Source organism: Garra rufa, chromosome 23 (genome assembly GCF_049309525.1).
Source record: "Garra rufa chromosome 23, GarRuf1.0, whole genome shotgun sequence".
NCBI lineage: Eukaryota > Metazoa > Chordata > Actinopteri > Cypriniformes > Cyprinidae > Garra > Garra rufa.
This window is the reverse complement of record NC_133383.1, coordinates 26,162,002-26,188,731: the sequence shown is the minus strand read 5'-3', so window position 1 is coordinate 26,188,731 and position 26,730 is coordinate 26,162,002. Positions and strand designations below refer to the sequence as shown.

At 40.6% G+C, this 26,730-nt stretch overlaps 1 protein-coding gene across 1 annotated transcript; it reads right to left on the bottom strand.

Moving 5' to 3' along the window:
* On the bottom strand, window positions 1–24,083 carry adra1ab (adrenoceptor alpha 1Ab). The gene is made up of 3 exons (XM_073829874.1): window positions 23,951–24,083; window positions 8,014–9,109; window positions 1–835 (listed from the first exon to the last, which is right to left on the bottom strand). Exons 2-3 carry the CDS (start codon window positions 8,930–8,932, stop codon window positions 456–458), a joined length of 1,299 nt encoding a protein of 432 aa, XP_073685975.1. The 5' UTR covers window positions 8,933–9,109; window positions 23,951–24,083; the 3' UTR covers window positions 1–455.
* Between the last annotated feature and the right edge of the window lie 2,647 nt (window positions 24,084–26,730).

The following is a 26,730-nucleotide window of genomic DNA, read 5'->3' as shown; positions in this document are numbered from 1 at the left end:
TGGGCCTTATTGTTCACTCAAAGAAAATATGTGGAAAAATGAATACTGTCTTATAAGTTTACTGGCATTTTCTTCAATTCTAAAACACAATACAATACGGTGCGTAATTTGAAATATGGATAAACAGCAATATGGATAATTCCTTCGTATTAACACAGTACATTGGACTTTTATTAGTGTATTCGTATTTGCACGAGATTTGAAGACTTTACAAAAAGTTGTTTCAAATAGCTCTATCCACAATCATTTCATGACCAAGTTTTTTTTTTTACACTTCAAATTAGGACTCCACAGTTTTAAGCTTCACAAAAGTGCAGATGCATATTATAGATGTTGCCACAAGGTGGTGTTCCTGTATACAAAAATTAGCCAGATTTCTAGTCATTTTTGTTCCATTTCACTGTGGCTTTGTTCACAACCTTGTCTTTGTAAACTGTTATTCTTTCAAAAGCATTTCATATAGCCTCACCGTCCATCTTGCATACAGAAACCTGAAGAACTTTAATTGTCAGAGATGTTTCAGGCGCATTCAGAGCACTGTTGTGTGCAGTAAATGAGTTCATATTAGCGGTAGGCGATGTATTAGTAGGCCTCCAGGATGGGAGACCCTGTGGTGATTTGGGGCCATGCATAGGGTTTCCAGCAGAGGCCGGAGGGCTCCAGGTCCTGTGTGTCCTGCTGAGGCAATGCCCATGGAGAACATTCTGGAAGGCCTTCTTGAATTCCTGACTGAAGCATGGGTAGATGATAGGGTTGAGGCAGCTGTTGAAGTACCCTAGCCAGAAAGTAATTTTGAAGACAGTGTCCGGGGGTCTGTGGGATGGGAAGATGGAGCCTGTGGAGACACGGAAAGAATGAAAAGACAGAATTGCTGCAATATATGCAGCAGGAGACCTCCATCATTTATAAGGTTGCTTCAAAACGGAAGGTCAAATGGTTTGGATGTTTCATATTTTCAAAGGCTTTGCTTTGATCTGTGCATTACTTTGAAAACTTGAATGAGATGCACAAATGACTGAATCATAGCACTTTAGCTGTCCAATTACTAAACACGCAGGCCGGTAAACAAGCAAACATTCGATGCAAGTTCAAATGGTTTGCCTGCAAACATGTGGAATCCATACAAAAGAGGGTTTGCTGGACTAGGGCTGCTGTTTAGCATATAAAAGCCTCTATTCTGGGTTGAAGTAGACTGCAATACTTTCTCTTTCTTTCATTATTCATTATTTTGTTGTAAACAAGCTCATTTAAATGCAATCTAAAAGGCCCAGAAAGGATTATGTCGATGCTGTTTATGCAGGGAGGCGTATTGTGGGAGAACATCGAGTCGTTTGGAAAAATGGATGAGAATAAATAAGAAAATAAATTAAGGCATAACATCTAAAATGTGTTTTGAAAACTTGAAAACAGCATGTGTTTATCAAATACACTCGCATACCTCATTTTAAATTACCAAATTCAGTGCAGTATGTTCTTTGACTTTGTTCTGGCTGTTTTCTGAGCAGTGAACATAAATGAGGAGGAAACTGCCAAAATGGGACTTGTGCACTATATTTCTTCTGAAGCTGTACTGTTGATTTGTATGAGCAACAGACCAGAATTTAAGCTATTCAAATTTCATTTGTGGCTGTTTGTATTAATGAAAATCTCCCTTCTGCGATAGCTCTAAAATCCCATTCATTCAGTGCCTTGCAAAAGTATTCAAACCCCAAACATTTTGTTTGGTTGCAGCATTATGTTAAACTGCTTTAAATTAGTTTTTCCCCACATCAATTTACACTCCATACACCATAATAATGACAAAGCAAAAAACAGATTTGCAAATTTTACAAAATGATTAAAAATGAAACACTGCAATAAGTACATTGCATAAGTATTCATACGCTTAACTCAGTACATAGTTGAAGCACCTTTACAGCCTCAAGTCTTTTTGGGTCTGATGTGACAAGCTTTGCACATCTGCATTTGGCAATTATCTGCCATTCTTTACCTCACCTTTTCACCTCTCAAGCTCTGTCAGCTTGGATGGGGGCTGGCAGACATTTTCTAGAGTCCTAGTTGTTCCAATCGTCTTCCATTATGGATAATGCTTCTGTGAACCTTCAATGCAGCAGATTTTTTTCTGAACTCTTCCCTAGATCATTGCTTTAACGCAAGTCTGTCACTGAGCTCTACAGGCAGTTATCTTGACCTCAGGACTTGGTTTTTGCTCTGATATGCATTTTCAGCTGTTAGACCTTTTCTGAGAGGTGTGTGCCTTTCTAAATCATACTCATTCAAGTGAATTTGCCACAGTTTAACTCCACTTGAAGTGTAGTAACATCTAGAAGCAATATGAATGCTCCTGAGCTAAATTTTGAGTGTCCCAGAAAAGGGTATGAATACTTATGCAACGGGATCTTTTCAGTTTTTTATTTCTAATAAATTTGCAAAGTTGTTACAAACCTGTTTTGTGCTTTGTCATTATGATGTATGAGATGTAGATGTGGGGAAAAAAGTAATTTAAAGCAGTTTAACATAATGCTGCAACAAAACAAAATGTGAAAAAAAAGAATACTTTTGCAAGGCACTGTATTTTTACATATTCAAACTGGCATCTTCTTTTATCATCATTTTAAATAAAAACAAAAATAATATTTAAAAAAAATACTAAACTTGTTGTGTGACAAAAACATAGGAAAACAAAAATGCACACGCACTTAAACACACAAAACAATACAAGCTACTAACATAGCTCTCAAATCTTTTGTATTCATCTCACAGGCATCTTCTGTCATTATTTGTAAACAAAAACAAAAGTGTAAAACAAACAAAAAAACAAAGTTGTGTAGTGTGACCAAAAACAAACAAGGAAAAAACAACAACACTCAGATCAGGTTGGAAAATGTCATGTGGTGCAACTGCTTGTACGTGATTGTCATCATATTTATTAATACTGTAAATGTATCAGTAAGTACATTTATAAACTAGTATTTAGAAAACTTTAATATTAGTCTAGTTTTTTATTTTTAGAAATTTTAGATGTTTATATCTCATTTGTGGCTGTTTATATTCATCACCCCTCTCCAGTGACACATAATATTTGAAAAAAAAAAAATGATATTTGAAAAATTTGTGGTGCAACCAAAATATAGGAAAACGCACACGCACACACACACACACACACACACACACACACACCATTTATATTTATGATAATAAAACAAGCTACTGTTTTTTTTATGATAATCTCCTGTCTGAGGTAGCTCTCAAATCTCATTCATACTTTCACGTATTCAAACTGGCATTTTTCATCAAAAATTATATTTGAAAAAAATATTGATATTTGAAAAATAAAATGTTTGAAAAATAAAAAAAAAGTTGTGGTGCAATCAAAACAAAAAAAATAAAAAGGGGAAGAAAAAAAAAACAGCATGCAAAAAAAAAAGTCTCTAAAATGTTAGATAATTGCTTTTATCTAACCAAAACAAGTTTATGACAAAAACAAGGTTAGTTCAGGTTTAAAAATGTCATGTGGTGTGACTCCCTGTATATGATATGTAATTATATTTATATATTAAATAAGTAAATTTAGAAATCTTAATTTAAATTATACAGTGGTGTGAAAAAGTGTTGGCTCCCTTCCTGATTTTTTATTTTTTTTGCATGTTTGTCACACTTTAATGTTTCAGATCATCAAACAAATTTAAATATTAATCAAAGATAACACAAGTAAACACAACATGTAGATTTTAAATGTTTTTTTATGAAGGTAAAAAAAAAATCCAAAAACACATGGCCCTGTGTGAAAAAGTGTTCCCCCCGTTAAAACATAAATGTGGTTTATCACACCTGAGTTCAGTTTCTCTAGCCACACCCAGGCCTGATTACTGCCACACCAAGATCTTTAAAAGCTGCATATCATGTTGAGATCCAAAGAAATTCAGGAACAAATGAGAAAGAATGTAATTGAGATCTATCAGTCTGGAAAAGGTTATAAAGCCATTTCTAAAGCTTTGGGACTCCAGCGAACCACAGTGAGAGCCATTATCTGCAAATGCAGCGACAACTCATCCAAGAGTTCACAAAAGGCCCCACAACAACATCTAAAGAACTGCAGACCTCTCTTGCCTCAGTTAAGGTCAGTGTTCATGACTCCACCGTAAGAAAGAGACTGGACAAAAATGGCCTTCATGGCAGAGTTCCAAGACGAAAACCGCTGCTGAGCAAAAAGAACATAAAGGCTCGTCTCAGTTTTGCCAGAAAACATCTTGATGATCCCCAAGACTTTTGGGAAAATACTCTGTGGACTGACGAGACAAAAGTTGAACTTTTAGGAAGGTGTGTGTCCCATTAAATCTGGCGTAAAAGTAACACAGCATTTCAGAAAAAGAACATCATACAACAGTAAAATATGGTGGTGGTAGTGTGATGGTCTGGGGCTGTTTTGCTGCTTCTGGACCTGGAAGACTTGCTGTGATAAATGGAACCATGAATTCTGCTGTCTACTAAAAAATCCTGAAGGACAATGTCCGGCCATCTGTTCGTGACCTCAAGCCGAAGCGAACCTGGGTTCTGCAGCAGGACAATGATCCAAAACACACCAGCAAATCCACCTCTGAATGGCTGAAGAAAAACAAAATGAAGACTTTGGAGTGGCCTAGTCAAAGTCCTGACCTGAATTAGGGGTGGGCGATATGGAAAAAATATCATATCCCGATTTTTTCTGGGGAAATCACGATTCACGATTTTATCCCGATTCTTTTTCAAGTTGTTTTTTTAAGACTATTTTGCAAATTACAAAGGTACAATACAACCAAACTAATGTCCCCATATAAAATATACTCTTACCATGTATGTTTAAGAATATTTTAATCAAGTGAAGATTTAATGCAGGTGCTATTCTGCAAAGAAAGAACATTCAACAAGACTTGCATTACAATTACTGTACCATCAAAATGAACATTTGTTTAACAAATCTAACAAATCTTAGTTTAACAAGTCTAACAAATCAGATAGCTTATTAGACATAGATCCTCAGCAACACCTTCAAAAATGTAAATGGCTTATTTTTTTTTTACAAAGCTAAATAAAGTTTAAATAAAAATATTAACTGTCAATGCAAGTGCACAGACTTCATCATAACTCCCAAAATAAACATTGGCTTAGAAAAGAAAAATAAACATACAAACTGTAAACTACCTTTTGTACTCTAAGTACCATAGATTTTTGTGCAACATGTTTCAGAACCAAAAAAAATAAAATAAAGATACAAAAATATTTCCTGACTTCATTCCTGAGTCTTGTAAACTTAGCAGCTTTGGAACACATACATTTCTAAAGATTACAAAGTATGACAAATCACAATCACAAATTCTTAGAAAGGAAGACCAGCTGATTCACTTTCTCAGGCTTAAGAGATGCCCTTTGGCAGGTGCTCCGAGGGAGCACTTGTGGCTGGAATGCAGAGATACTTTCTAGCAAGCTGGCTAATTCTTGGAAAGTTTGCCTCATGGACTTTCCACCATTCCAGCGGATCCACCTCACTTTCTGCATTTGGCGTGGACAAGTACCCTTCAATTCTCCTTCTATTGCCTCTTTCACAGATGAGGAAACTGATGTGGTTGCAGATGCACTTGCAACACCTAAGGCTTTTAAAAAGCTGGAAAGTGATTTCTTTGCTTTCTTGGGTGGTGTCTGATCCTCATCAAGGATTTGTGATGTGGAGGCTGAGGTACTAGATGTAGGCTGCTGATCTGATTTTGGATGCTGTATGTGTATGGTTATCAAAGACTCCAGCTCAGCCACAGCTCTGGTTTGTATTCCCTCTACCTTGTCTTTGGCAAGGAATTATGTTTTGAATCTAGGATCGAAAAGCGAAGCCATATCCAGCAGGTCATCAGTGGTGGGGTCCTGATATTTGTCAGTGAGGTAATTGAGAATGGTTGTCTTCATTGTTTTTGTTAGTTCAGTGTCTTCATCATTCAGGCTCAAAATGTTGACTTTCAACATGTGAAGCACTGGCTTGACATAAGATACACTCACATAGTCCTCACCTGAGAGTGCATCAGTAAAGTCTCTCAGTGGACTCAGTGCCTTTTTCACAGACTCCATCACGTCAACATCTTGCCATGATGGGACCAAATGCCTTGCCTTCTTGTCTGCTGGTCAAGCACTCGCTCAATCATGCTGAGCCTCGAACCCCATCGTGTTGGGGACTCAGTGATGAGCTTCTGTTGAGGTAGCTTTAGCTCAGCTTGAGCATTACTTAGTTCACTCTTTTTCTTCCAGCTGAAGGAGAATGTGCTGACAACTTTCTTGCCGACAGATGTTGCACGTTCAACACGAGGGTCTTTGGCACTTTTTTCTAAAAAAAAAAAAAGAACAATGTATCAATTAGATTTAACCTAATGCACAACACAATGTAAAAATGTATATAAAATGTTTAAATGTATATATAACATTTAATTTACAAAACATTTACTCATACCAGTGCAATTATTATAGCAAACTAATCTCATGATTTTACTATGTTCAAAATTCCTAATGTAATTTGCAATGATTTATTATAATAGCTGAATATAATCACTTGAATATCAGAGACCATTATTATTTTTAGTTGCACTTACCGAAGGCTAGGTGGAGTCTGTGCCCAAAACACTGCAGACGAGTCCAGCTGTTGAGCTCCAATGCCTTCACCATATTGGCCCCACTATCTAACGTCATACAGGTCATGTTTGCTTCTTTCAGTCCCCAGCATTCAAGCGCGTCCCTAAGACCTTGCGCTATGAGCTCACCTGTGTGGTCTTGTGGAAAATATGTTATTTCTAGACACACACTGCACAACTTCCACTCAGACTTCTGACATCGTCAGACTTAAATACGGCTCTGACGTACGGCTAGACCATAAATCAGCCGTTGTAGCAAAAAACTTTACGTTTTGAATTTTACTTTCAATCTTGCTGCGGCACTCTGAATAAAGCTGTGGAATGGCAGTGGAGGAAAAATATTTGCGACTGGTTATTTCGTAACGTGGATCTACGACTTTGAACAGTCTTTTAAAGCCCTCATTTTCCACAGTCTTTATAGGAATAATGTCTTTGGTCAGGTAAAATGTCACGGCATCAGTTACGTCTTTCCAGCGCTTGCTCGTTCTCTTATATGGAGTTCCTTTCTGATATGTTTCTTTTGTTAGAGTTGTTTGTTTAAGCCTTGTCATTTCTGGCTGCTTGGTTGTACCTGGTGATGTACTCGCGTGGGGTCCTTTTAAAATTTGACTCTCTTTATATTCTTTCGGGTGCTTTCTCTTGAGGTGGTTAAAAAGGTTCGTTGTGTTGCTATCCGTCGTGCGAATCTTATCATTGCAACATTTGCAAATAACTGTTGTTTGCACTGTGTCTGTTAGCAAAAATCCGAACCATTTCCATATTACAGAAGTTGCATTTTTTTTTAGGAACCAACTCCTCCGTGTTTCCCTCCATTGTCAATGACTCCATCACTTAATCTCACTGAATTTACGAGCAACATATACGAGATTGCTAACCTGGCGCCGTCTATCGAACTGCTAAGGATATAACGTGTTGTGCACTTTATATGGCGATACAACGATTTTTCTGAAAAAGTGGATCATCCAATGTGGCTGAATTACAACAATACTGCCAAGATGAGTGGGCCAAAATTCCTGCACAGGACTGTAACAGACTCATTGCAAGTTATCGCAAACGCTTGATTGCAGTTGTTGCTGCTAGAGGTGGACCCAACCAGTTAAGTTTAGGGGGCAAACACTTTTTCACACAGGGCCATGTGAGTTTGGATTGTTTTCCCTTCATAATAAAAAAACTTCATTCAAAAACTGCTTGTTGTGTTTACTTGTGTTTTCTTTGATTAATATGTAATTTTTTTTTGATGATCTGAAACACTGAAGTGTGACAAACATGCAAAAAAAAAAAAAAATCAGGAAGGGGCCAACACTTTTTCAGACCACTTTTCACACGCTTTGCTGTGTGTTTACAAAAACGTCTAGTTTATACTCACTTATAGGCAGCACTAGGAAAAAGGGCAGCCAGCAGAGCACGAAACATCCCACCACAATCCCCAGAGTCTTGGCTGCCTTCTTCTCCTTGGGGAACTTGAGCAGACGCATGAAGGCGAAGTGCGAGTTCTTTGCTCGCATTGCTTTCTTCTTCTCTGCGGCCTGCTGGGCGTTGCGACAGTGGATCCGCAGGGTCACTCCATGCTCTTTTAACCCATTCGTCTGCCTGCCCTCACTCATGGAACGAGTCTTTCGCCGGGCCACCACATACACCCTACAGTACATTGCCAAAATAACCGCCAATGGCAGGTAGAAAGAGCATGCGACTGAGAAGAGGGCATATCCTGGCTCTTCATTCACTCTACACACCGACTCTTCCTCTGGCATGGGCTCCCTCCATCCAAACAGTGGGCCAACAGAGATGGCAGCTGAAAGAGCCCACAGAGCCACAACTGCCACCAATGCCCTTCGACCTGTAGCCAAGGAAGGGTACCTCAGCGGGTAACTGACAGCCATGTAGCGATCCACAGAGATCACACAGAGGCTGAGGATGGACGCCGTGCAGCATAGTACATCAAGCGCGGTCCAGGCATTGCATAAAGCACGGCCGAATACCCAACGTCCCAAGGCTTCAGATGCAGCAGAGAAGGGGATCACCACTGAGCTCAGAAGCAAGTCTGCTACGGCTAGATTGGCGATAAAATAATGCGTCACAGAACGGAGGTGGCGATGGCACACCACGGAGAGGATGACCAGGATGTTGCCCATCACACCGAAGATTATAAAGACCACCAGCACCAGGCCCAAAGCCAGTGTCTTAGTGATGTCAATGTCAAATGCAGGTATCGCCGTGCAGTTGGGACAGTTCTCAGAAAAAAAGGTTAAACTTATGTTATCTTCTGCTGGAGGCACGTTGGTCATGATGTGAGAGTCTTTACATGCAAGTTATTAGGGTTAAGATTGAGTAGCAGACATGCTGTGCAGATGATAACCATCCATAACTTGCCTGGAAGTCACACTTTGACTGATATTTCATCTTCTCCTGTATCTTTTTTTGATATCAGCCATTAGCCATCATAGTTGTTATGATCTTGCAACCTTAAAAAGAAGAAGAAAAAAGATAATAAGCAGTGTTTCTGGCAGGACCAATAAAAACCTTCTGACTTACTCACCTTCATGTCATCCAAGATGTTCATGTCTTTTCTTCAGTCGAAAAGAAATTAAGTTGTTTTTTTTTAAGGAAAACAAACCAACAAGGAATTGCATTTCAATGCCGCTTCAAAAAACTCTACACGATCCCAGCCGAGGATAAATCTTTTTCTAAAAAATTTTAAAATGTATGTACTTTTTTTTTTTTTTTTACCACAAATGCTCATCTTGCACTAGCTCTGTGATGCACATCAATGACGTCACGCATGTAATCACGTTGGAAAATTCATGAGCGGTTAATTTTTGTTTGTGTACATCATGGATGCCCTGGGGGTAAGCAGATAAACATCAAATATTATTTTTTTAGGTGAACTATCCCTTTAAGTTATTTTTGACTGAAGAAAAAAGGACATGAACCTCTTGGATGATATGGGGATGATTAAATTATCAAGAATTTTTTATTCTGGAAGTTTAATGAATTGGCATTTAGCATTGCTTTCAGAAATACTAGAATAACCAGAATAACCTGTGGTTCAGTGAGCAAATTATTCAGTTAAGTGAGTGATTCAGTCCATGATTCAGGTATGTATACTTAGTATACATAGTATACTATGCTTCTGAACAAGATGGCGGCGTGTACACATCGCGAGGCTCGGTGTCTCTCCAGTTTCTGCAAATTTGCAGTATTTTACCTGCTCATCTCGGGTCTGTTTGTGCAGAAGAGTAGTGCCTTTACATCGTACACCTGACAGGAGCTTTTGGATATTGGTTTGTACATTCCCGACAGTTTTATCAGCAATCTTCGACTCATCCCTGAGATCCCCAGAACACCTGAGGCTGCGCATTCTACCCGGCCGGGCGGAAGTGCTCGTAGGCGGCGACGCGACCGTAAACAAAGATGGGGGAAGCGCGGAGGACTAAGAGCTAAGCTAAAGCTAACACCACATCGGCTCTCTTTACCCAGCATTTTCCTCGCTAATGTACGGTCGCTGGTGAACAAAATGGACGAGATTCGACTCCGCATCAACCACAGCAAGAGACTTTGGAACTGTAATGTCATGATCTTCACTGAAACATGGCTAAACAGATGCCAAGCTTGCTATGAACGAACTTCATGCGGCCATCAGCAAACAAGAAACTGCTCACCCGGAGGCTGCTTTTATTGTTGTGGGGGATTTTAATCACTCAAACTTAAAGACAGTACTCCCCAAATTTCATCAAAATGTTTTCTGTTACACCCGAGGAAACAAAACTTTAGACCATGTATACACAAACATGGCTGAAGCCTATACTGTGCCCCCCCTCCCCCATTTGGGACAATCAGTCCATCTTTCTTTGTTCCTCACCCCCAAATACTCACCCCTCATCAACCGTGTGAAGCCATCAGTGAAGACCATCAAAGTGTGGCCAGCGGGGGCAGACTTCACACTTCAGGACAGATTTCTACACACTGACTGGAGTATGTTTGCTTCTCAGGCCACCTGTGGCTCTCACACAGACATTGACAGATACACTTCTTCTGTTCTGGATAATATCAACATTACCATAGACAGTGTTACAACCCAGAAACAGATCACCATATACCCAAATCAGAAACCATGGATGAACAAGGAGGTGCGTCTTCTGCTGAAAGCACGCAACACTGCCTTCAGATCAGGTGATGCACAGGCCTACAGCACTTTCAGGGCAAATCTGAAGAGGGGCATCAAAAAGGCCAAGCACTGCTACAAACTTAAGCTTGAGGAGCACTTTTCTAACTCTGACCCTCGGCGCATGTGGCAGGGCATTCAGGCCATCAGCGATTACAGACCCAGCCACTCCACCCCCATAGCCACTAATGTCTTCTTCCTGGATGAGCTTAATGACTTTTATGCTCGCTTTGAGAGAGACAATAAAGAGACTGCCACCAAGATCACTTTCTCAACCGACCACTCACCCATCACACTAACCTCCTCTGATGTACACACTGCACTGAGCCGGATCAACGCGCGCAAGGCTGCTGGACCAGACGGTATTCCTGGGCGCGTACTGAGGGCATGTGCAGAGCAGCTCGCTGGGGTATTCACAGACATTTTTAACATGTCCCTTACCCAAGCAGCTGTACCCACATGTTTTAAATCCACCTCCATTGTGCCAGTGCCAAAACACTCCAACTCAACGTGTCTGAATGACTACCGCCCTGTAGCACTCACACCCATCATTATGAAGTGCTTCGAGCGGCTGATCATCTCACATCTCAAGAACTCTCTTCAATCCACACTGGACCCACACCAGTTTGCCTACCGTGGCAATAGGAGCACAGATGATGCAGTCTTCATAGCGCTGCACTCTGTACTCACACACCTGGACAATACAAACACTTATGCACGAATGCTGTTTGTTGATTTCAGCTAAGCATTCAACACTGTCAGACCCTCCAAGTTAATCACCAAACTTAGAGACCTGGACATTAACTCCTCACTGTGTAACTGGATTATGGACTTTCTGACCAACAGACCTCAACATGTAAGGTCCACTACTGTCACACTCAACACTGGTGTACCACAGGGCTGTGTGCTAAGCCCCTTCCTCTACTCCCTCTTCACCCATGACTGCAGGCCTGTGTATGGATCTAACTCCATCATCAAGTTTGCAGACGACACTACAGTGATCGGTCTCATCAGCAACAACGATGAGACTGCCTACAGGGAGGAGATTCAGCACCTGGCCACGTGGTGCACAGACAATATCTGCTCCTTAACACTACCAAAACCAAGGAGCTCATTGTGGACTTCAGGAAGGAAAGAAGAGGTTCACGCAAACCCATCCACATCAATGGGATGGCTGTTGAGCCTGTCTCTTCCTTCAAGTTCCTGGGGACCCACATTTCGGAGGATCTATCCTGGACCACCAACACCTCCAGCCTGGTCAAGAAGGCTCACCAGCGCCTCTTCTTCTTGAGAACACTTAAGAAGAACCAGCTGTCCTCAGCTATCCTGGTGAACTTCTATCGCTGCACGATAGAAAGCATCCTTACGAACTGTATCACAGTCTGGTACAGAAGCTGCTCTGTTGTGGAGCGTAAGGCACTGCAGCGGGTGGTGAAAACTGCCCAACCCATCATAGGGCATCCACTTCCAACCATTGAGGACATCCAGAAGAAACACTGTTTGCGTCGAGCACGCAATATTCTTAAGGATTCCTCTCATCCCGCCCTCAAACTGTTTTCTCTCCTGCCTTCCGGCAGGCGCTTCAGATGCCACAGGACTAAAACCAGCAGACTGAGGAACAGTTTCTTTCCCAGAGCTGTCTCCTTATTGAACTCTGCCCCCCACTGACAGCCCTGCCCCTCTCACCCACCCCACACTCTCCCCACTACCATTGCACTTTTTAATATTATTTGCACTACACTGTACATACCCATTTGTAAATGCACATTTCCATTGCATATACATATTGTAAATCTGTGATAAATCTATATCTATACAAATCTATTTGTAAATTCCTGCTTCAGTAAACAGCAACATGTATATTATGTTCATATCTACCTGCAATTTACATATTAGTTAATAGCAACCTGTATATTATGGTCATCTATTTGTACTTTCTAATTGTAGTTAATTATGCTCACAGTACTTCATCTGTAAATATTATCCATAGCTTCTCCCTGTACATGTCTCCTATAAGTGCACTTATAACTTATAAATTATACCTATATCCTGCACTTGCTGCTTATTGCACTCCTGGTTAGACCTAAACTGCATTTCGTTGCCTTGTACTTGTACATGTGTAATGACAATAAAGTTGAATCTAATCTAAAAAATACAAACCCAACACAACAAGAAGACAAACATGGAACAATACATTTATTACGCTATTTATTAATCTGTGTTAATGTTTTTGTCACAAACGGGGTCTGGACAACTGAGAGGTGGATCCAAATGCAGCTTTTATTGACAGACGTAGTCAAGACAGGCAGGGGGCAAACAGGAACAAACAGGGAAATCCGAAAGAGTAATCCAATAAACAGGCGGGATGGTCAGGGCAGGCGGCGAGAATCAAAAAACACAGAAACAGTCCAAGATCAAAACACGGGGAAACTCGAAAACACAAAAACCACAGGAACAAGGAAGGCTAAACAACAATCAGCAAACACAGGAGTGAAGGAGTGGCTTTTATACCAAACATGAGTGAACACATGACAAAACCAACCAATAGGAAGGGGACACATGGAACAGGGGAACCAATCCCCCCCCCCCCCCCATTGAAAAATGCTGCAAAAGTGGGCGTGGCGCGCTCACAGCGCTGCGTGGAGGACAACACTGACAACTTTGGGTTCAGACAGTTTCATTTCGCTCCCCACGAGTTTAAAACACAAATAAATGGACATCCTTTTGCCCTATGCATCGAAAACCTATATACGAACACACTGTTGAACCACTAATAACTGTTAAGGCTTATTTTGCCGCGTTTATATAAGCCTTTTGATGGGTTGTGTCAAGGAAAATCCGCTTATTAGGGATGTAACGGTATTGTAAATACCGTCGTACCGCAATAGCAAATTTTTTTCGATACTACCGTGGTCGCATGACTCGATAAAACGATAGGTCTTCTGAGAAAAGTTTGCTCAGGCGAATGGAGTGAATGGGAGCTAGCAGGAACTACAATTCCCATCAGCCCAGGCGTGGCCATCATCCTTTGTGGTCTGTTGTCGCTACAGATCAGAGTATGTGAGCGGAGTGGAGCGGTGTGATTCTGAATGGAGGGAGGAGCGGATGTTTGAAAAGTCGGAGCGTCGTGGTTTTAACTCGCTCCAAGACCGCTCCATCATGAGAACAATTCATGCCAACGGTCCGTAATATAACTGCATATTAAGCAGGAATTCACATGCTAAACATATTTCGCTTGATATAGATGGATCACTCAAATCAGAAATAATGTGAAGGATATGATGATGGCAATGGACATCATATGAGCGATAAATTATAGTTCACAAGTTTGTTCTTTCTGGATACTTAATATTTTCAGGTGAAAGCATCGTTTAAACAGGTACAGCACTTATTCACACGCAATCACTCTGTTAATGCATTAAAACAAATGTAATGGTATCCGATTTCGAATGAGCAGAAATCTGTAAGAAATGCAGCGATCCATAAGTAAAATAACTGACGAAAATGTATTTTTATTTTCATTACAAACTTTGCACTGCATAAAGCAGGAATTATACTCTTTTAATGCTGATGTTATTAGCTTGGAAGCTGGAGCGGAGCGATTATTAAATGCACAGAGTGCGGAGGGGAAATTGTTGCCGCTCCACTCCGCTCACATACTCTGGTCCCAAGTGAGAGGGTTTTTTCTGTTGCAGGGGACATTGTAAATGCCCAGAAATCCCAGCTTTTACCAGATAATGTTAATATGCTAATTTTCCTTAAAAAAACCTGTCTCTGTCTGAATAAGTGAGTGTGTGAGTGAATGAGGTGATTGTTCTCAAATACTCATTCAGCACATGGGCCAGCTGCAATAAGTAGGCTGCTATTTTTATTTTTTCTGAGTTTTCAAGAATACTAAATTGAAACTTTAATTTTTTTTTACATGGTTTAATAATTTTTTGTTATTAAAATTGAAGTTCCTGTTTCAAAGTGATAGATGGCTAATTTGTATGCCATTGATATGTTCAGTGTTCATGTAAACTGTTTAATAAGCACTTCTGGCACTTTTTTCGAGTCTCTTCATTAGTTTTGTTTTTCCTGTAAATGATTCAATAAATACCGTACCGTGACATTCATATCGAGGTATTACCATACCGTGAAGTTTTGATACCGTTACATCCCTACCGCTTACACTTACTTTGTGAATGAATCGCGTGTGCCGAACTCATACACTCTCTTTCATCCATGAACGTTCCTCTCAGTTAATGTACGCAATCTCATAGTCTGAAGCGCCTGCCATAGCAAATCAGCACACACTGTCGTGAATAATTAAGCAAATCGACTTCTCATAGGATAAGAACACGCAGCGTCATGAATATTTATGAGACACCGACACGTCATCGATGTACTACAGTCCATCGCCGCGTCACAAACGGTGACGTCAGGACAATGTAGATTTTAAACCCGGAAGATGAAAATAGCGCAAAAAAGCTCAAAATTAACCAGTTATCTCTAACAATTAATATTAACAGATGCCAACGTTGCTTTCTATGATGTGCAGCACAAACACTTCTGCTAAAATCTCAGAAAAAGTTGTCTGGGGTTTCGTAACCCTTTAAGGAGTGGCTTCTAGACACTCCAAAACAAAATATAATCCTGAGGGGTGGTGGAGCGGAGCAGAGGGAGGAATGGAGGGCCAGGTACTTGAGACTAAGGCAGGACCGGCAGATCAGGGGGGCCAAGGGGGAGCCCGCAGGATGGGGAGAGCTGAGAACCCCCACAGCAGGGCAGGCGGAAGCGAAGATACCCACAGCGGAGCAGAAGACCACCAGAGCCAGACAGAGAACCTCCACAGTGGAGCAGAAGCCTGCCAGGGCGGCGCAGATGGAGTAGGAAGCCTTGGCGGTGCAAGTACAGCAGGAGGCCATGGCGGAGCAGACAGAGCAGGAAGCCTTGGCGGCAGGGCCGCTGCCCTCCAATTTTTATTATTATTATTTTTTAATATTTTTGTTGTTATTGTTTTTGTTGCCTGCCGAATGTACTAAAGTGGTTATTTCGGAATTCGCCATTCAATAAAAAATCTAATAAATCATGAATCGGTTAGTCTTGACTGGCAACACATTTCGCCTCGCGCGCGCTCCACATATCCGCCAAAAGTATGCAAGACTCAAGAGTAGAGTGGAAATGCCCAGCTGGAGCAGAGAGACAAAACTGTCCTGTTTAGGACTTAAAGTGCAGTTACATATGTAAATAGACTATTTGTCTTTGTTTACTTAAGCATTAAATTGCTAGCAAGTGTTAGCAGTAGCAGTCAATTACTGCATAATTAACGAATTAACATAATTACAATTATAATGTGCAGGAATTTAGCCGACAAATATTCACATCGTTAAAACAGGTTTAGGGAGCTAAGGCATACAACACAACCCTTATAAAAATTAAGCGTGGTTTTACTAAGCATAAAAACAAAAAAACATTGGTTACTATGGTTAGGCTAATCCGTTGTAACCACAAATGAACACTGGTTTTGCTACACTATATAGTTTCACCATGGTATTTGTTGTAAAACTCCAAAAAACTGCCAAAAAAAAACATGGTTACTACGTTTACCATAGGCCCAACAATACCATGGTTAATTTTCCTTAGGGCAAAACATGACCCATAATGCAAAAAACATGTTCAGTTTTTTTTTTCAGATTTTTTTTTTTAATAAAGATAAATTCAAGATGTAGCTATTATTGTACCAATTTTTACATTAAAGGTGCAGTGTGTAGATTTTTGCGGCATCTAGCGGTGAGGTTGTGAATTGAAGCCAACGACTCCGTCCACCGCTCACCCCTCCCTTTACAGAAGCTATGGCAGCCGACATGGGATTAAGATGTCATCGTTTTAAACAGCAAAGAATAATGAAGTTTCTTTTAAATCGTAAATTAGGGAATTATATTTACTTGATAATTCAATAAAATGATGTTATTGTGAATATTGCAGTAACTTGTTCATCATTGTGTCAGTGTTTTTCACAAGAACAACAGTGATGAAACGCGATCTGTAGAGCAGTTTGTCCGTCTGTTAGGGCTACTGTAGAAACATAATGGTGGCTTCCAGGGGACCCGCGGTGTATGTAGATATAAACTGATAATTCTGAGGTAATAAATATTTAATGGTTAATTAAGTAAGGTTATTATACACCCCTGAAAACATAGTTATGTATATTATATTGCATTTCTGTCTTGAGATAATCTTAAATATTACACATTGCACCTTCAAGGCATGCTAACACAATAAAACATGTTCCTAATGTAATACTTACATTTTTCAAAAATAAATGTAGGCCTTTACTATGTGCAAACAAATTACAGTGAGGTGGTTGTTTTTAAACAAGTTTGAGATGTGTTGATGAAAAAAGTGAAAGAAATAAGAAAATTAGTTAAAACACATGAGAGACAGAGAGATTAAAAAACTAAAAAGGAAATTGGAAGTTTAAGAGATAACTTTAATCATTTTACCCAGTTGATTTAAACTTTTTTTATATGATGATAATGGCCATATAAAAAATATTGTTGTTCATGGTTTCAAAATTTGGTATGGGTGTGTGGGATGGCCCGGATAAGTGTGAGATTTCCCTGCCTTTTTGCTGAGCAGACAGTTCAGGAGGCCATGGTGGATCAGGGAGCTTGGGTGGCCATGGCAGAGCAAACAGTTCAGGAGGCCATGGTGGATCAGGGAGCTTGGGTGGCCATGGCAGAGCAAACAGTTCAGGAGGCCATGGTGGATCAGGGAGCTTGGGTGGCCATGGCAGAGCAAACAGTTCATGAGGCCATGGTGGATCAGGGAGCTTGGGTAGCCATGGCAGAGCAAACATTTCAAGAGGCCATGGCTGATCAGGGAGCTTGGGTAGCCATGGCAGAGTGGACAGGAACAAGAATGCCCACAGCAGAGCAGGAAACCATGGTGGTGCAGGGAGAGCAGGAACCTTGACAGTGGTTGAGTAGACAGTGAGTTCATATATGGGTAGTACCCCCTTTTGAGGATCTGCAGCTGGAGCTGCCTCCTCAGGGGGTTCCGCCCTAGACGGTGCCTCACAGACGAGGCCTTCGGAGCAGATTCGTGGACAGACTCATGGACAGACAAGGCCTCTGGAGCAGACTCGTGGACGGACGAGGCCTCTGGAGCAGACTCGTGGACAGACGAGGCCTCTGGAGCAGACTTGTGGACAGGAGAGGCCTCTGAAGAACAGTGTGCAGCCCACACACTTAAAATGGCAATAGCCATCACAGGTAGTGCAGTGGTTAATGGGATGCCCAACAGGCTTGAGGGTGCGAGGCTTGGGAGCGTAAGCTCTGCGTGTCTTGCTTGGCTTGGGAGCGTCGGCACTGCGTAGCTTGTGAGTGTCGGCTCTATTGGTATACCTGCAGCCCGCACTGACATTTGAGGAAGGTCCATCACGTTAACAGTCAAGACCTGGCGTGGCTCTGGCAGATCAGACGAGACATGGCGTGGCTCTGGATGCTCGGGCGAGATGTGACTTGGCCCTGAAGGAATAACTGTGACGTGACTTGACTTGGCGTGGCTGCAACAGCTGTGACTTGACTTGGCGTGGCTGCAACAGCTGTGACTTGACTTGGCGTGGCTGCAACAGCTGTGACTTGGCTTGGCTTGGCTGGAACAGCTGTGACTTGGCTTGGCTTGGCTTGGCTGGAACAGCCGTGACTTGACTTGGCTTGGCTGGAACAGCCGTGACCTGACTTGGCTTGGCTGGAACAACCGTGACCTGACTTGGCTTGGCTGGAACAGCCGTGACTTGTCATGGCTTTGCTGGAAAGGCTGTGACTTGACTAGATATTGCTGGGATTGCTGCAACTTGGCTTGACTTTGTTGGAGCAGCTGCGGCTTGACGTGATTCAGGAGGTGCTGCTGTGTCTTGATGTGACTCAGGAAGTGCTGCTGTGACTTGACTTTGCAGGAACAGCAGCTGTGACTTGACTTGGCTTTGCAGGAACAGCAGCTGTGCGTCGACCACTGCTGCGACGAGACTTGACTTGATCTGGAAGGGAAGACATGATGTGAACAGGTTGTGGTTTGGCTGACATGGTGTGGGCAGGCTGTGGCTTGGCTGACGTGGCGTGGGCAGGCACTGGCTTGGCAGACGTGACGTTAGCGGGCGCTGGCTTGGCTGATGCGGTGTGAGCAGGGTCTGGTGTGGCGGCCATCTTGTGAGCTGACTCTGAAAAGGCGGTCATATTGTGAGCAGACCTTGACGTGGTGGCCATCTTGTGAGCAGACTTTGACGTGGCAGCCATCTTGTGAGCAGACTCTGACGTGGCGGCCATCTTGTGAGCAAACTCTGGGGTGGCGGCCATCTTGGCCGGGGATTCAGGAACAGCGGCCATCTTGGTCGGGGACTCAGGGACGGCAGCCATCTTGGGTGCAGACTCAGGCGTGGCGGCCATCTTGTGAGCAGACTTTGACGTGGCAGCCATCTTGTGAGCAGACTCTGACGTGGCAGCCATCTTGTGCGCAGACTCGGGTGGCGGCCATCTTGGCCGGGGATTCAGGAACAGTGGCCATCTTGGCCGGGGACTCAGGGACGGCGGCCATCTTGGCCGGGGACTCAGGGACGGCGGCCATCTTGGTCGGGAATTCAGGGACGGCGGCCATCTTGGGTGCAGACTCAGGCGTGGTAGCCATCTTGTGTAATGGCTCTGGGCTGGCGACCATCTTGTACAGTGGCTCTGGGCTGGCGTCCATTTTACAAGAAGTCTTTTGGCTGGAGGCCCTTTTTAGGAACAGTCTCTGGGATGGCAGGCATTTTGCAAGAAGTTGTGTTGGTATACATCTTATGACAACCACATTCCTCTTCCACAATACCCACGGTGAATGCAGAACCGCTCAATTGAAGTGCCAGATCAATGTATTGTTTTAAAGTCCAATTTGGGTCATGAAGTGGCATCAAAGAGTTGAGTGGCTCAGAAAGACCTCCATGAAAAAATATCATCAAGCATAAATCGTCTAAGCGAGTCATGTTTGCCTATTCGAGAAATTTCACGACATAGTCCTCAATGGAACATGTACCTTGGCGAAGACGCATGATATCCATTGCTGCTGGATCCATACTGGAACCGGATGACTCCACAATAGCTGCTGGATCCTTGTAGTGGCTGATCGTTCTGTAACAAACGGGGTCTGGACGACTGAGAGGTGGATCTTAATGCAGCTTTTATTGACAGATGTAGTCAAGACAGGCAGGGGTCAATACCGGCAAACAGGGAAATCCGAAAGAGTAATCCAATAAACAGGCGGGATGGTCAGGGCAGGCGGCGAGAATCAAAAAACACAGAAACAGTCCAAGATCAAAACGCGGGGAAACTAGAAAACACAAAAACCACAGGGACAAGGAAGGCTAAACAACAATCAGCAAACACAGGAGTGAAGGAATGGCTTTTATACCAAACATGAGGGAACACATGACAAACCCAACCAATAGGAAGGGGACACATGGAACAGGGGAACCAATCAGAACAAGACACATAGAGACAAGAGTAAAGCATGGTGGGTTGAGAGCACACAGAGTCCGGGCTGGAGTGCCCTCCACAGGAGTTTACGGGCACTCCAGCTGGTGATTGTAACAGTTATAATAAAAATTAGGGCTACCCTCGACTAAAATATTTTCTGATCGACTAGTAATCATTAATTTAAAGCATTTGTCGACTATTAGTCACACTTTATTAATAAACCATACTGTACATCCTAATAATGAGCCTTTAGTTGCCTACATAGCCTAATAAGCGCTCAAGCACATGCAAAAAAGCTTGCCACAGTGCACCGGCAGATATAATAATTATGAATGTGTTTTAATAACTTATTGATAAACTAGTGCTTTCTTTGTTTTCAGCTTAAGAGATGAAATCAGCGACACTGATTTGTCATCTCCACAGTAGTGATGCCACTGTATGCATTTTTCATAGAGATTACATAATCTGAGAAAGTTTCTTTTTTATATTTGAATTGGTTCCTTTTAAAACAGACATTTCACTCTCTAGATATATTTTTCATGTCTGTAAGGCAACACACAGAGTTTCGAAGTTTCGCACTCAAGTTAATAGAGACCGAAACGGCAAAAAGCGCATCATGATGCTTCTATTATTTTACAAAAGTGCAACTTTTTGTTATTCTTAGTGTATACAAATAAACATAGAGTTGTACAGATTGAAAAGATGTATTACTCTTATTTGTATGACCAAAAATGACGGCATATTTTAAGACTGCACCGGTGCCTCCATCTGTCATATAGTGAGTGCGCTACTACTCAGCTTCCACACTCTGCAGAGACACTTTAATAGCACACATTTTTCTAGGTAAACATTCGATTGAGCTGCCATGTGAAGTTGCTACTACACACATATTTCAGAGGAAAATCCATATTTGAGGTCAGTGAATGATAGGTGAGCATTTGTATGTCCTGCCCGATGTACTGTATCACCACATAGACCAGCCGCTATCGATCTGTCCATCACGGACTGCGTGACTTCGCCTCTTCCTTTTTTCTGCGTCTAATAAAATTTTGAGAATTGAAACAGATTGTTGCAATGTATGATTGCTTTTATTTGAGGTCAGCGAGGAGATTACAATTGAACATTTTTTAGTATGTTTTATTTTAAGGCACTTACAATTCACAATCTGATACTATCCAAAGTTATGGATACATGGATAATCTGTATAGATAAGATTTCCATTGATGTATCGTTTGTTAGGATAGGACAGTATTTAATTGTGATTTGAAAATCTGGAATCTGAGGGGGCAAAAAATCTAAATATTAAAAAATAATAATAATAATAATAATAATAATAATAAAACCTAAATTTAAAGTTGTCTAAATGAAGTTCTTCACAATGCTTAAGTTTTGATTTATTTGCGATAGGTAATTTACAAAATATCTTCATGGAACATGATCTTTACTTAATATCCTAATGTTTTTTTTAACATAAAAGAAAAAATGATAATTTTGACCCATAAAATGTATTGTAAGCTATTGCTACAAATATAACTTTGCTACTTAAGACTGGTTTTGTGATCCAGGGTCATATATTATCATAAAAAAGTCTCCATATCTGGCTGTCAACCTGATTCTTAACACCTGCAGTGAGTAATGCGATGGAAAAGTGCCTGTTCCTTCAAGTTGCAGTTGTGTCCTGCGGATGTCTAGGCGCCTCAGTCCACAAAAGCCATTTAGGCTTGATCTTTTTGTCAATATGGTGTAATGAACTAACTGCAGGAGCTCATATACAGGCCAAGGCAAGGAAAAGCAATTTTTGGTTTTGCCAGAAATCATATGGAAAAAGCTTTCAAGTTGATTAAGTTAAGCTCCAGGACGTTTATAGATTTATACTCAAGCCAGACAGCAACACTGACATCTATAATGTCTTGGCAAGAGCAATATTTAACAAACCATTGCGACAAAATTAATATGCCTTGTGGTTACAAATAAAACCTAGAGGAATACATTCAAACCATAAAATGTACAATTAAAGGGGCTATATGTAACTTTTTCCCCAAAATAAACGTAACAATAGCCTTTTTATTTGACCATTTATGACTCAAACATCTCCTGATGAGCATACTGACACCTTGTCAGCTCACAGTGGGTGCACCTATAAGCCTGTATCCTATTTTTCCTATTTTCTGTCGGGTCGGATTTTTCGCGCGCTGTCTGCGGATGTGACGTCAAGCGCGTTCATGTTTAACGTTTCAGATCACTCTGCCACCACCGCTAGTCATATATATTGCAAACAAACTTAGTTTCTCAAACAATACATGTATTTGACTGTTCTTACCTCTGTAAACATAATGTTGACTTCTTTGCAGCGGATGACTTGTGAAGTGTGTACGTACGAGAGCGAGCAGAAAGGAAGAGCAGTTCCGTTTTTTGGCCACAGGTGTCAGTCGCGAGTTTAAATTTCAGAAAGTTACATATAGCCCCTTTAAACAAAAGTCATGTTTTGTTTTAATCAGGTGTGTGCTGACTCTGAGTCTGTATCAACCATCTGATGAGCTATAGGCCAAAATTGTAATAATTTTCTTATACAGTGTAATGTTTGACAAATTATATAACTGGACCAAAACGCTTCCTGTATGTTTATTAGGATCAAAAAGAAAGTGACACTCTATGATGTAATAGTGTGGCTAAACACTGCCTCTGAAGAAGAAGCCCCGCCCACTGATTAACAAATGAAGTGTAAATAATGAAAGGGGCAAAATGCAGGACTACCCAGAAACAAAAAGATACTCTTTATTTGATTAACTTTATTTTTAATGAAGTTCCAGACTCTGTCAGTAAGAACTTGGTCCTTTGTTTTATGTGATGTTGGTCACCACAGTTCTGACTTGAAATGCCTGTTAAGAGGCGCTATAACTCTAATGCTCCGTGATGTTTTAAAGTAATGTACCATCTGCACTACACCTAAACCTACCCGATAGGTTGAACAAAAGTGAATGAGACGTAAAAACGAAATCGCAAGCATGCCGTTTTAGCTTGTTTTTTGATCTCTTATCTTTCAGCTCTTCCATCATCATGTTTTTCACTGGATTTGTACCCAAGGATTGCATTCTAAGTCCAATTCTGTGCCAGCTGAGCACAGAATTGTTGAGCTGTAATCATAAATGTATATGAAAATGATTACAAGTGCTCGCTGTTTTGCCACCTCCGGTGTTTATTTCAAGGACCAGCATAAACCAGCAAAGGGCCAGCATAAATCAGCAAAGGACCGGCATAAACCAGCTAAGGACCGTCATAAACCAGCAAAGGACCAGCTTAAACCAGCATACCACCATCAAAACCTACCTAACCAGCATATTTTTGAGATGGCAGTTGTGACAACTTACCCAGTTAACACTAGTTGCTTGCTAGTTCTACCAACTGTCCACAGATTAGACATAGCCTACTGCCACACTAAATAGTACAGTTTGAACTAAATAATGTGATACAAATTCAAATTACAATTTTAAACGAACTCGAAATCGATTAAATATTATGCAGTTCTTCACCGGTTCTTATGGGCTAATATTTGCATGCTGCGTTTTCAATTATATGCATTCAGTCAATCAAACAAACGTTCTTTAGAATTGCGGGCGCTAAATATCCTTATCAAAATGAATTGTACTTACCGTCATCCGGAGCATCATCTGTAAAAAGCGTTTTATTTTCACGAAATCGTGAAAAACCAATAACACATGTGTGATGAGGAATCTGACGGGACGCACTGCATTTGTGCAAACATCTCACTCACTTCCACCCTCCCCCTCTCTCTCTCTCTCTCTCATTTACACACATTCATTCGCTTATAGCTTATAGTTTTGGGCGGGCTAGTTACTCAAAGAACGTAATATATTACCCATTAATAGTTACTCCTTTGAAAAGTGATATTGTTATTTTACTTTTTACTTTCTGGCAGCAGTAATTAGTTACACTACTAGTTGCATTACTTTTTTTTCACGCCCCACAGAAGTTAAAACTGTTCATCTTCCACATAAAATTCTTTTAGAATGTTACTAACAACAAATTTCTGCCTCATCACTCGACCAAAATCCACATTGGATCGCAGTCAGAAGTTATTACAAACACTCAAAAGTGATTGATAGTGACATCCAAGTAGAAGTGTTGTATTATTCTCATTAATTGTCATGTACTTACACAACAGTGTTCTGATCATCTGTTTTTCCTGACAAAATCAGTATAATGCAATATTATATCCCAACACTGCTTATAGATGATAAAAAAAAAAAAACTTTTTTTATTATTTAAACACGTGGTAGGTAAAAATTTACTCATATCATGATGCTTTTAAAGTTTTTTCGAAAAAAAAAAATAAAATAAAATAAAATACATTTTCTACAAAAAAAAAAATAAAAAAATTATAATAATAATTTAATGGTGCTAAAACTTAAAGTGTCCACTATCAGGTAAAAGCGCTATAGTACTTCAATTTTAATTTTTAAAAGATGAGTATGTACAATGTAATCATTAAACAAAAATGATTTCAAATCAATTTGCTTCACATTTTTAAAGAAAAATAGTAAATGATTATTTCAAACTAATTTATTTATTTATTTTAAGATTTTAAGACTTCTACTCAAACATTTCTTCTTTGTTTATCATTTCCAAACAGTTACACAACCTAGTCTGACTGACAAAGACTATGAAAGTGAATTTAAATTTTATTTATTCAAATAATTGTCTGTGTTATTAAAAAAACACACACACATGATTGATCCGTGTCCATTTTAAACTATAAGTGCTTTTTTGTGGGCCTCTTAAAGTCCCCATGCAATCAAAATGGATGTTTTTTGGCTTTTAGAGAAACGATAAGAAACGATTTAGTGTAAATATATTTTTCATTGGGGCAAAAGCACTCTGGTTTTGCGGAGTGGATCATGTGTGTGAGTTGGCGCAAGCCACATAACATATTAGACCCATTTGGATTCTACACAGAATGCTATATTTTATAGTGATATGGATGAGATAGTGGCTGTCATACACTGTCAAATGCAGCTTTACGCTATTGGCTATTTTAAAAAGGGGGAGGGACTGCTTGATGTGCCCTGCCCTGTCTTCTTGTTTCAGTTGAAATTATGTCAACACAAAGAAAGCGCTGCGTGTTTCAAAGCACTTCAGTGGACCTTTAAACTTAGGTATTCTTGTGTTGTTTTGATACAGAACTTTCTGAGTACAATTTGTTTCTGCTTGAGCAGTCGGTGGAGAATGATGTAATTCATCAGCACTGATCAGTGACATCCCTGAAGGTCAGCTTCAGTAATGAAAGTGAATGTCACCGCCAAAGAAAATAAATGATTTATGTGGCTTTATGAAATGGCATGTCCACCAGTGGCTGTGACTGTCGCTTTGTATTTCTTCAACTGTCCATTGCTTTCTCTCCGAGATCCATCATCATGATTTGTTTCATAATTCTTTCCACAATAATCCATGCCCTCAATATATGCCCAGAACACGAAGAGTCCTTTAACATTTTACAGGTTATATTGCATGGGAGCATAAATTAGATGTTTCTGTAAATTTCTGTACGACTTTTTTTGTAGATTACTTTGATGGTGTTCTTTAAGTGTTTGACAGCTCTTGGTCCCCATCCACTTTCGTTCAGAGAGCAGCATTAACATTCTTCAAAACACCTACTTTTGTGTTCATCTGAAGATAATAGCTTTTGAATGACAAGAGAGTCATAATTCATTTTCATGTAATATTTTTTTCTCCAAAAACAAAGAAATGAAGAACATATGTACCCTCTTTCTTCTTCATCTTGTTTGTTTTTTGGCTACATGGACCATGTCCATCATAGAACGTTTATTCATGCAAGATCTTATGTCTGAGTTTTTGTGTCCTTAAATTAAATCAAAACCATGAACGCTCTCCATCTATTGTTGTTTTCTGCCTTGTCTTGTTCATATTCTATGATGCAGAACTTCATGCAAGACTGATTGCTTGCGCTGACTTTGAATGCCTTGGCATCCAGCTCCTCCCTTGTTGTCACTTTATATATTTAAGCTATTGAAGCACTCTCCTCAATGCTTCAGTCTCAAGACGTGCTGTGAATGTTAAGGCTGCTTCATTGTTTAGTTGTAGGGTTATTTTGGAAGCTGGCCAACGCTGGCGGTTGCACAAACCATAAAAAATATAGAGGAAGGAATGAATCCTCTGTTTAGAGTTAACAAACAACAGATCAGATGAATGAGATTTAGCACCTGAAATATATCTTGGCCTGTAGAAAACACATCCGGTCCAATAAATCAATTACAGAATATCAGAATAAACAAAAAATAGCAGTACATTGTCATAGTGCTTATAGTCCCACTGTATTAATATAAAATATGAGTTTATACCAATACATCATCTACACACCCACAGCCAGTTTAGCAGAAAGTTTATGAATGTA

What these genes read in the sequence shown, in the direction of transcription:
- adra1ab (XM_073829874.1), bottom strand. Translation starts at nt 8,932, where the DNA reads ATGACCAACGTGCCTCCAGCAGAAGATAACATAAGTTTAACCTTTTTT. An exon ending in TTTCCTAGTGCTGCCTATAA is followed by an intron (nt 836 to 8,013) that starts GTGAGTATAAAC and finishes GTGTCTCCACAG; the next exon opens with GCTCCATCTTCCCATCCCAC.